This window comes from Aotus nancymaae, unplaced genomic scaffold, assembly GCF_030222135.1.
Source record: "Aotus nancymaae isolate 86718 unplaced genomic scaffold, 86718_ANA_hifiasm-v0.15.2.pri h1tg000022l_1, whole genome shotgun sequence".
Taxonomy (NCBI): Eukaryota; Metazoa; Chordata; class Mammalia; order Primates; family Aotidae; genus Aotus; species Aotus nancymaae.
In genome coordinates this window covers 39,423,603-39,435,927 of record NW_026988435.1, presented here as the reverse complement: position 1 = coordinate 39,435,927, position 12,325 = coordinate 39,423,603, and the positions used below count along the sequence as shown (strand labels likewise).

The following is a 12,325-nucleotide window of genomic DNA, read 5'->3' as shown; positions in this document are numbered from 1 at the left end:
AAACTACAATGATCCTGAATTGCATCACTGTCATAGACGTATCAAGTAAGGCTGGGCACAATGGCTCAAGCCTGTTAATCCCAGCACTTTGGGAGGCCAAGGCAAGCGGAGCACAAGGTCAGGAGTTCGAGAGCACCCTGGCCAACATAGTGAAACCCCGTCTCTACTAAAAATACAAAAATTAGCCGGGCATTTTTGACGCATCCCTGTAGTCCCAGCTACTTGGGAGGTTAAGGCAGGAGAATCGCTTGAACCCAGGAGGCAGAGATTGCGGTGAGCTGAGATCGCACCACTGCACTCCAGCCTGGGCAACAGAGCGAGACTCTGTCTCGAAAAAAAAAAGTGTCAATTAAAGGCTCTGTTTAATATTCCCCAAATGGAAAACCAATGCTAGCCACTGACCTGTTACTCTCAGGTTCAGACTGGGGTGAAACTGGATGATTAGTTAGAAGTCTTGTCACATAAGAATTTGCTCCTTCTGAAATTCTTCTTGGAACACTTTCCTTAGCAGAAAAGCTGGGAGTTGAAAGACCAGTTGGCCGAAACAACAGTTCTGCATTAATCTGTTGGAGGGAAAAATACTGATCTTAAAGGAACTATTTCTAGTGTGACATGCCCAAAACACAAGATAGAATCTTCCTCTCCCCCTTATCCCAGAAGACATAAGAACAATTGTAAACATGCAAATTCCTTGTGCTACACCAGGGATGATCAACAACTAAACCAATGAACAAAATTCAGCCTGCAAGTAGGCTAAGAATGGTTTTGTATTCTTATTTTTTATTTATTTATTTTTTTGAGACGGAGTTTCGCTTGCTACCCAGGCTGGAGTGCAATGGCGCGATCTTGGCTCACCGCAACCTCCGCCTCCTGGGTTCAGGCAATTCTCCTGCCTCAGCCTCTTGAGTAGCTGGGATTACAGGCACACACCACAATGCCCAGCTAATTTTTTGTATTTTTAGTAGAGACGGGGTTTCACCATGTTGACCAGGATGGTCTCAATCTCTTGACCTCATGATCCACCCGCCTCAGCCTCCCAAAGTGCTAGGATTACAGGCGTGAGCCACCGCGCCCGGCCAGGTTTTGAATTTTTAAAAGGTATGAAGAAACAAAGCAACAGAACAGAATATGCAACAGAGACTTTATGTTGCCCACAAAGCCAAAAAGATTTACCATGTGGTGACCTCTTTGCTACTGGACTTATCAAGACCGAAACTTCTCAAGCATCGCCTACTCGTATACAGATGGCCTCTGATTTACAATGGCTTCAACTTTATGATGGTGCGACAGCAATACCCATTCAGCAGAAACTGTACTTGCAGTACTCAAGCAATCACTTTGGTTTTGTTTTTCACTTTCAGTATTCAATAAAGTTGAGATACTTGACACTTCATGATAAAATTGACTATTAGATGACTGCCCAACTGTAGGCTAATATAAGGGTTCTGAGCACAATTAAGGTAGGCTAGGCAAAGCTATGATATTCAACAGGTTAAGTGTATTAAATGAATTTTTGATAATATCTTCTGTGTGCTGTTTGTTTGTTTTTTTGAGGCAGAGTCTCTATCATCCAGGATGGAGTGCAGTGGTGAGATCTTGGCTCACTGCAACCTCCACCTACTGGTTTAAGCGATTCTTGTGCCTCAGCCTCCTGAGTAGCTGGGTAACAAGAGCCTGCCACCATGCCCAGTTATTTTTTATATTTTTAGTAGAGATAGGATTTTGCCATATTGCCGAGGCTGATCTCGAACTCCTGGCCTCAAGTGATCCGCTTGCTTCAGCCTCCCAAAGTGCTGAGATCACAGGCGTGAGCCACCAACCCTGGCCAACCACATTTTCAACTTCTGATGGGTTTACCAGTATGTAACTCCATGGTAAGCCTAGAAGCATATATACTCAACCAAAGCTCTTTAACACAGTAAGTATTAAGACAGAAGAGAGAGGTCAGGTAGAGTAGTCAACACTTAGAAAAACACTATAGCTTCTGTCCAGGTTAGCACTAGAATATGGCTTCCTGGATGTTCCTGGGACGTTTTCCTTAACTGCTTACCTAACAGTACTACTTTGAAAAGTTTGTTTCCCTTTCCTCAGAAGATATCCAACTAAACAATAAAACTAACAGTCTGAACAGTGTTGAATTAGGAAGAGTTGGAAAGGTGGGCAAGGAAAAGTACAAGAGAAGAAAACGAATAAACCAAATCCCTTTGATATATAGTAAACTTTAACAGTCAGTATTGATTAAGCACTATCCAACATAAGACACAGCTATAAGACGGAAAGCTTGGACAGGTGCGGTAGCTCATACCTGTAATCACAGCAGTTTGGGAGGATTACTTGAGGACAGGAGTTCAAGACCAGCCTGGTCAACACAGAGTCTCTGTCACCCAGGCTGCAGTGCAGTGGCACTGATCTCTCTCACTGCAATCTCCACCTCCCAGGTTCAAGCAATTCTCTGGTCTTAGCCTCCCTAGTAGCTGGGACTACAGGCATGCACCACCACATCTGGCTAATTTTTGTATTTTTAGTAGAGATGGGTTTCACCATGTTGGCCAGGCTGGTCTCAAACTCCTGACCTCAGGTGATCCACTCACCTTGGCCTCCCAAAGTGCTGAGATTACAGGTGTGAGCCTTCACACTCGGCCCCCAATTCTATTAAAAAAAAAAAAAGAAAAGAAAAAAAAAAAAAGGAAGGAAGGCTTAATTACCCGAGGGATCATTTCCGGTTGTCTGATCCTGAATTTTTCCTTGTTGCTTTAAAATAAAGATGAAAACATGTTTACATTTACCTCATTGTTATTTCTCAATCCCATTTCCCACTGACATACCTGCCATTTAACTATGCAGTTACTAAGGCACTCTAAACTCTGCTTCTATTTCAATACAATCAGCAGTAAGCCTTTTGGGAAATACTTTCTACCTTTTATCTCAGTAGCACCGTAATGTCTGCCTGAATTTTTCCATCCTCACAAGTATGAACTGCAGACCTTTGGTCTTTTTTTCTCCACTAAGGCCAGTTAACTCAGTCCAGAATCACAGACTTTTGAACTAGAACATCACATAGGTTTCTTTTCTAATTTTATTTTTTGTGTGAGACAGAGTCTCACCTTGTTGCCCAGGATGGAGTGCAATGGCGTGATCTCGGCTCACTGCAATCTCCGCCTCCTGGGTTCAAGCAATTCTTCTGCCTCAGCCTCCTGAGTAGCTGGGATTACAGGCATACACCACCGCACCCGGCTAATTTTTGTATTTTTAGTAGAGACGGAGTTTCACCATGTTGGTCAGAATGATCCCGATCTCTTGACCTCGTGATCTACCCACCTCAGCCTCCCAAACTGCTGGGATTACAGGTGTGAGCCACCGCGCCCGGCCAGGTTTCTTTTCTTTTCGTTTTTTTTTTGAAACGGAGTCTCGCTGTTTCACCCAGGCTGGAGTGCAGTGGTGTGCTCGGCTCACTGCAACCTCTGCCTCCTGGGTTCAAGCGATTCTCCTGCCTTAGCCTCCTGAGTAGCTGGGATTACAGATGCGTGCCATCACACCAGGCTAATTTTTGTATTTTTAATAGAGACGGGGTGTCACCATGTTGGCCAGGCTGGTCTTGAACTCCTGACCTCAAGTGATCTGCCTGTCTCAGCTTCCCAAAGTGCTGGGACTCTGCTACTCAGGAGATATGGTAGCAATGAGAATGAGGGAAAGAAACAGCAGGTATCCACAGCATTAAGTTTTTGTTTCTAAGGCCCTTGATATTACGCACTCCACATTACAAACTTTTACAGTTACACGAGGTTTACCTTGGAGAAGTGTCAACTACTGTTGCCAAGGCATCACTGTTCATGCTTTAGGCATTATTACCCACTATACATCACTACAACACTCACGTCTTTTTGTAGGTTTTTTCGTAAGTGGGATGTACCAAATCCTCATCTTCAGGTTCTTCTGGAACCTCGCAATTTCTAGTCAGGAAAATCACATAGGAATAACACGTCACCAGCGTCTATTTACACACTGTTAACAGTACTTTCCGTCTTTCCAAAAAGGGTACTACCAACTCTATGGTACCTGAACTGTGGGTCAGGGTTATTGGAGCAATACCATTTTTCAGGAAGTTGATCTATTCCGTCAGGTAATTTCCGCCACTTTAGACAGGCATCACACTGAACCCATGTCTGATCAGGACGTTTCCTGTCCCAAAACAAGAACAAAGTATTAACACAGAAACATGAACTTTAAATACTTCATTAGATGTTCTGTGTCATTTCTACCACAAGATGCCATTATTTAATTCCTTTCCTTAAAATTCTGTGACACACTCTTTGGGTGCAATGGTTCATGCCTAGGAGTTAGAGACCAGGTGGACAATATGGTGAAACCCCATCTCTACAAAAAGCACAAAAAATAACTGGGCATGGTAGTGCATGTGTGTATTAATACATTAAAAAAATACAAGCTGGGCATGGTAGCTTATGCCTATAATCCCAGCACTTTGGGTGGGAGGAACACCTGAACCCAGTACTTTGAGACCAGATTGGGCAACAGTGAGATCCCATCTATATAATATATAAAATAAATATATGAAAACTATAAATAAATATAAAAAAATTGAAAAGTACAATGGATAGTCTATACACTGAGCTGCATTTTTCTCGTTTTTCATTATGTATCTTGGTTATCTTTGTAATAATGTATAAATTATGCATAATGTATAAAGAACACACAGATATTGTTCATTCATTTATAGGACAGTTATCATGTGATGTGTTACTATGTGCCTGCCAGGCATATTATTTAATTCATATAACTCAAGGAGGTGAATGCTCTTAATGTTCCCATTTTATACACAAGAAAATGGAGGTTTACAAGAGGCCGAGTAATATGTTCAATGTCACATGGCTACTTAAGCAGAATAAGAATATGAACACAAGTTGGGGTTCAGCCCCATATCCTAATGATACACTATACCAGTGTTTTTCAAACTATTACATAATCCATTCATCGCATCTTAATAACATTAATAACATTAATATGCATCACACATATGGATAAATATTGTCTTATGTTTTGTGTGCATGTATACATGTTTACATTCTCTTCAACAATTTTGCAGAGTGCTGATTCATGTTGCAGAATTTATTCCTTACTATGAGTTACAGTCCTAAGTTTGTGAAACATTGTACAATCCCTATACTCTAATACCACATCTTGATATCAAAGTGAGTTGATTTTTTTTTTTTGAGACGGAGTCTCACTCTGTTGCTAGGCTGGAGTGAAGTGGCACAATCTTGGGTCACTGCAACCTCCGCCTCCAGGGAGTTCAAGCAATTCTGCTGCCTCAGCCTCCCAAGTAGCTGGGACTACAGGCGCGTGCCAACACATCCAGCTAATTTTCTTTATTTTTACTAGAGATGAGGTTTCACCATGTTAGCCAGGATGCTCTACATCTCCTGACCTCGTGATCTGCCCTCCTTGGCCTCTCAAAGTGCTGGGATTACAGGCATGAGCCACCACGCCCAGCAGAGTTGATATTTTTTTAAAATGTACTTACTGTATATCTTCAACTGGCAAATTTAGAGGATATTCTGCATTTTTCTTCACTTTCATTTCATTCCAGTAATCATTCAGCTTTTCTCCCAGTGCTGTTATTGTAAGTCTTAAAAAGTAAATCATAAAATCAGTTCAAGAAAAAAGATTATTTTCCAACACAAGAGAAATCATAAATAATCTAGTAATGAGTACATAGACACTGTGAAGAGAAAAAACTCCAAAATATATAGTTTATATAAAGAACATTCAAGGTACAGGTGACCCTGAACAACACGAGTTAGAACTGCACTTACGTATGATTTTCTTTCAATAAATTAGAACATTTTTTAGAGGGTTATAATTTGAAAAAAACACGAACTGCATTGTCCAGAAAGACCCAAAAAATTAAAATAAGTTAGGTATGTCATGAACGCATAAAACATACAGATACAGGCCGGGCGCAGTAGCTCATGCCTGTAATCCCAGCACTTTAGGAGGCCAAAGCAGGTGGATCACCTGAGGTCGGGAGTTCGAGACCAGCCTGACCAAGGTGGAGAAACCCCGTCTCTACTAAAAATACAAAATTAGCCGGGCATGGTGCCACATGTCTGTAATCCCAGCTACTCGGGAGGCTGAGGCAGAACAATCACTTGAACCCGGGACGCGGAGGTTGCAGTAAGCTGAGATCACACAATTGCACTCCAGCATGGGCAACAAAAGTGAAACTCTGTCTCAAAAAAAAAAAAAAATACAGATACTAGTCTATTTTATCATTTACTACCATAAAATATACACAAAGCTATTTAAAAAGTTAGAATTTATCAAGACATAAGCATATACAGACTGTAAGTGGTTTCATTTGCAGTCAAGAGAAATGTAAACAAAGATGCAGTCTTAAATTATAACTGCATGAAATTAATTATAGTACATACAACACTACTATAATTTCATAGCCACTTCCTATTGCTTTTGGTGAGCTAACGTGTTTTATTTGCTTAAAGTGCCTTATGACATATTATCTCCATGTAAGCATCTCCGAGAAATTTTGTATTGCAGTAAAAATCATTTAGTGCATTACTGTAAACCTTAAATAACATCACAGGACCCACATGAACTGCCACTAGTGATGCTGGCTGTTTTCTCAAGAAGCAAAGTCATAATACAATAAAAAGTATAATTGCTTGATATGTAGGTTGAGCCTCCCAAGTAGCTAGGGCTACAGACACTCACCACCGTGCCTGGCTGATTTTTTGTGTAAATTTTGTGGAGACAGGGTCTCATTTTTTTTTTTTGCCCAGGCTGCTCTCAAACTCCTGGCCTCAAGCCATTCTTTTGTCTCAGCCTCCCAAAGTGCTGGGATCACAGGGATGAGCCACCATGCCCAGCCTGTTTGAACAGGTTTTCAATGCAGACAAAAGTACTCTATTCTGGGGGAAAATGCCACAAAGGACATTTATTAGCAAAAAAGAGAAGCATAAACCAGGATTTAAGTCCAAGAAGGGACAGGCTAACCCTACTGCTTCATGGAAATGTCGTCAGGTTTCTGATCAGGACTGCCATTATCTATAAAGATGCTAGCCCTCAAGCATTGAAGAGAAAAGACAAACACCAGCTGCCAGTCTTTTGGTTGTAAAAACAGAAGGCCTGCATGAGAAACCCTTTTTCTGACTGGTTCCACTGATGCTTTGTTCCTGAAGTCAGGAATTAACTTGCCAGTAGAGGAGTTATCACAGTTCTTTTGATATTGGACAATATCACAGTTCTTTTGATATTGGACAAGGTACCCTGGCCACCCATAATCCCATGAGTTCAACACCAAAGCCATCCAAATGGTCTACTTGTCTGGAAACACAACGACTGTAATTCAGCCTCTAGAAAATAAGGGCAGTCCTAAGACCTTTAAGACTCATTACACACAGTAGTCTATGGAAAAGATGGTTAACACTGTGGAAAAGAATTCCCACAGAAAAAACATCATGAAAGTCTAGAAGAATAATGATACCACTGAAGACGCCATTATTAGTACAGAAAAAGCTGTGAAAGACATCAAGCTCAAAACTATAAATTCCTTCTGTGTCCAATGTTGTGCATGACTTCACAGCATTTACAACAGAGCCACGTGAGGAAATCATCAAAGAGATTGTGGATATACAGGAAAAAAAAGGTAGGAGGCAAAGAGTTTCAAGATACGGATGTTGCAGGAATTCAAGAGTGGATAGAGGCCACACCTGACTGAAGTCGACTTGATGGAGATAAGTGTTTCTGAACCAGTGTTAGTGAGGAAGAAGACAGAAGTAGCAGTGCCAGGCAACAAACTGACATTAGACAATCTGGCAGAAGGGTTCCAATTATTCAAGACTGCTTTTGACTTCTTACAACATGGACACTTCTATGATACACGCACTGAAACTGAAGCAGATAGTGGAATTGGTACTGCACAGAGATTTTTTAGGAAAATAAAAACGTGCTGGGCATGGTGGCTCATGCCTGTAGTCCCAGCACTTTGGGAAGCCAAGCCGGGCAGATCACAAGGTCAGGAGTTCGAGACCAACCTGGCCAATATGGTAAAACCCCGTCTCTACTAAAAATACAAAAATCAGCCGGGCGTGGTAGTGCACACCTGTAGTCCCAGCTACTCAAGAAGTTGAGGCAGAAGAATCACCTGAATCCAGGAGACAGAGGTTGCAGTGAGCTGAGATCGTACCATGGCACTCCAGCCTGGGTGACAGAGCAAGATTTCAACTCAAAAAAATAAAAATAAAAAAAGTCAAGAAATTACAATGTATAAAAACTAAACTGAGTGTGCCTGCCTCTCCTTCCATCTTTGCCACCTCTTCCCCTGTCAAGGCAAAACCAATCTCTCTTCTTCCTCAGCCTATACAACATGAAGACTACGAGGATGAAGACATATGAACCACCTCCACTTAAACAGTAAATATATTTTCTCTTCCTTATGATTTTCTTTGTTTTGGGTTTTGTTTCGTTTTGAGACGAAGTCTCACTCTGTCACCCAGTCTGGGGTGCAATGGTGCAATTTAGGCTCACTGCAACCTGTCTTGCAGTTTCAAGTGATTCTCCTGCCTTAGCCTCCCGAGTAGCTGGGATTGCAGGTGCCCACCAGCACACCGGGCTAATTTTTCTATTTTTAGTAGAGATGGGGCCAGGAGTGGTAGCTAACACCTGTAATCCCAGCACTTTGGGAGGCCGAGGCGGCTGGATCACCTGAGGTCAGGATTTAGAGACCAACTTGGCCAAGGTGGCGAAACTCCATCTTTACTAATAAAAAAAAAATTAGCTGGGCTTGGTGGCAAGTGCCTGTAATCCCAACTACTTGGGAGGCTGAGGCAAGAAGAACTGCTTGAACTTAGGAGGCGGAGGTTGCAGTGAGCCAAGATTGCACCACTACACTCCAGCCTGGATGACAGAGCAAGACTCTGTCTCAGGAAAAAATAAAAATAAAAGAGTAGAGATGGGTTTTCACTATGTTAGCCACGCTGGTCTCAAACTCCTGATCTTAAGTGATCTACTCACCTCAGCCTCCCAAAGTGCTGGGACCGTGGTTCCCTGATGGTCTAGTGGCTAGGATTCGGTGATTTCCAAAGTGCTAGGATTACAGGTGTGTGTCACCGTACCCACCTGAGTCATGGCACCCGGCCATGATTTTCTTATTAACATTTTTTCATTAGCTTACTTTAAAAATACAGTATATATTATATTTAACATATAAAACACATGTTAATAGATGGTTTTTTTTTTTTTTTTTTTTTTTTTAAGAGACGAGGTCTTGCTCTGTCACCCTGGCTGGAACACAGCAGCACAATCATAGCTTGCTGTAGCTTCAAAGTCCTAGGCTTAAGTGATGATTCTGCCTCAAGCCTCCTGAGTAGTCGGGACTACTGGTGTGTGCCAGCATCCCCAGCTTAATCAACTATTTATGTTATCAGTCAGGCTTCCATTCAACATTAGGCTCTTAAGGTTTTGGGGAGTCAGGTTATACATGGATCCTTGACTGAGGGATATTCAGTATCCCTAAACCCTGTGTTGTTCAAGGGTCAATGGTACTTAACATTGTCAACTACTCGTACAAGTTGAACATACCAAATGCATAAATCTACATTGCTTCAAATCTGAAACTTTTTGAGTACCAACATGATACTCAAAGGAAATGCTCGTCAAAGCACTCTGGATTTCAGATTTTCAGATTTGTGATGCTCAACCAGTAAGTATAAAGCCAACATTCCCAAATATGAAAAAATCCAAACCAAAGCACTTTTGGTCTCAAAGATTTCAGATAAGGATACTCAACCTGTAATACAGCTTTATGTCTTCCTTTTCAACCCTTTTCTTTCTTTTGCCTTATTACATTAGTTATTTTCTCAAGAACATTAGTGAATAGCTGATATCCTTAACTCTTTCCCACCCTTCCAGGGAAAGCTATCAATTGATAACATCCCTCATTAGTAATGTTGCTTGCTGTGTGTATAAATACTCCGTTATTATGCCCTTTGATTCACAGTTCTTGTAAGTGTTCCTTTTAAAAATAATCACGGGGTGGGAGGTGGAAAAAAAATAATAATAATTACAAGTGCTTTTTCTGGTATCTATGTAGATAACCGTAAGGGTTCTCTCTTATTTAACATCAATATGATGAACTGCACTCACTTTTTACATTAAAACCATCCATGTCGTCTTAGAACACAGCCCACTTGGTTTTAATGGTATTATGCTTTTAGCACATCACTAGATGGTATTTACCATTATTTTAATTAAGACTTTCAATTCTATGATGAGAGATTGACATAAATTTCCTTTCCTGTACTCCTGAGCTTACTATCAAGGTTATGTGGCTTCATAAAACCTTTGACTATTGTGAACAGTGCTGCAATAAACATGAGAGTGCAGGTATCTCTTCAAATACACTGAATTCCTTGCTTTTGGATATGTACCCAGCCATGTGATTGCTCAATCATATGGTAATTCTATTATTAGTTTTCTTGAGGGACCTCCATCTTATTCTCCATAGCAACTATACTAATTTATTTTCCCACTAATAGTGTATGAGGGTTCCCCTGTCTCCGCATCCATTAACAAATAAATGAATAAAGAAACTATGGTACATATACACAATGGAATATTATTCAACCACAAGAATAGTCATTTGTAATGACATGGATGTAAATGGATATACCTGGAGGACATTACGTGAAGTAAGTCAGGTATAGAAAGACAAATATCTCATGTTCTCATTCATACATGAGAGCTAAAAAATACTCATCTTAGGACATAGCAGAATGAGGGTTACCAGAGGCTGGGACAGGGAGTGCAAAGAGGGAAATAAAGAAGGGCTGGCGAATGAGTATAAATATAACACAGTTGCTGGGCACAGTGGCTCACACCTGTAATCCCAGCACTTTGGGAGGCCCAGGCAGGAGGATCTCGAGGTCAAGAGATCGAGACCATCCTGGCCAACATGGTGAAACCCCATCCTACTAAAAAACACAAAAATTAGCTGGGCTACTAAGGAGGCTGAGGCAGAAGAACTGCTTGAACCCAGGAGGAGGAGATTGCAGTGAACTGAGATTGCACAACTGCACTCCAGCCTGGTGCCTGGTGACAGAGCAAGACTCTGTCTCAAAATAAAATAAAATAAAATAAAATAAAATAAATAAATTTAACACAGTTAATTAGAAGGATTAAGATCCAGTATTTGGTAGCACAATAGGACAACTGTAGTTAGCAGTAACACTCATATATTTCAAAGTAACTAGAAGAGCAAAATTGGAATGTTCCTAACACAAAACATGGTAACTGCTTGAGGTGATGGATATCCCAATAACCCTGGCTTGATCGTTACATATTAATGCTTGTAATAAAATATCACATGTATTCCATAAAAATGGATTATTATGTGTTGTTTCAAATTAAATTTTTTAAATAAAAAGACTGGTGCCACTTCTTCCTTAAATGTTTGAATTTAGTATGTGGGAAGTTTTCTCACCAATTGATTCAATTTCAAAGGAATATGTCCACATCATCTAAAATAGAGAAAACTTGTTCACACTATCTGCTTAACGTTTCATGTCTGTAGACTCTACAGCAATTTCCTCTTTTTCGTTTCTAATACTGATGATTTGTATTTTCTCCTCTTTTTCATTAACTGGTCTTGCCAGATGCTTACAGACTTTATTAGTCCAAACAACGTTCTGGCCTATTTTTTTGAGGCAGGGTCTTTTCTGTCAACCAGGTGGGAATGCAGTGCCACAATCGTGGCTGATTGCAGCCTCAATCTCCCAAGCTCAAGTGATCCTCCCACCTCATCGTTTTATTTTCTATAGAGATAAGCTCTCCACTATGTTGCCCAGGCTGGTCTCAAACTCCTCAGCTCAAGTGATCCTCCTGCATTGGCCTACTGAAGTGCTGGGATTACAGGTGTGAGCCACTGTACTTGGCTTTTTTTTTCCTGAGACGGAATCTCACTCTGTCATCCGGGTTGGAGTACAGTGGCGCCATCTCGGCTCACTCCAACCTCCATCTCCCTAGGCTCAAGCGATCCTCCACCTCAGCCTCCTGAGTAGCTGGGACCACAGGCACGTGCTACCATACCTGGCTAATTTTTTGTATTTTTGGTAGAGACAGGGTTTTGAGCCACTGCACCCAGTGGACTTTTTTGATTGAGTCAATAACCAATTTATTGTCTCTTGGGTCCAAATCCAGCCCAAGTTCTGGTACTCTTGTTACTACTTTGCTACAGCCCAGTGACCTCCCAGAGGCCTTGGCTGTGCCCACTAGGCCATACTCTGCCGACCAG

The 12,325-nt window shown here is 41.2% G+C and overlaps 1 protein-coding gene across 1 annotated transcript in view; it reads right to left on the bottom strand.

Moving 5' to 3' along the window:
* The window catches only part of MORC3 (MORC family CW-type zinc finger 3), a 51,756-nt gene that overhangs the window by 12,400 nt on the left and 27,031 nt on the right, over positions 1 to 12,325 (bottom strand). The window contains exons 10-14 of the mRNA XM_064380137.1: positions 5,540 to 5,644; positions 4,057 to 4,179; positions 3,876 to 3,950; positions 2,706 to 2,751; positions 403 to 563 (exon numbers count right to left, since the gene is read on the bottom strand). Coding sequence (XP_064236207.1) covers positions 403 to 563; positions 2,706 to 2,751; positions 3,876 to 3,950; positions 4,057 to 4,179; positions 5,540 to 5,644 — 510 coding nt within the window. The remainder of the gene's footprint in view (positions 1 to 402; positions 564 to 2,705; positions 2,752 to 3,875; positions 3,951 to 4,056; positions 4,180 to 5,539; positions 5,645 to 12,325) is intronic.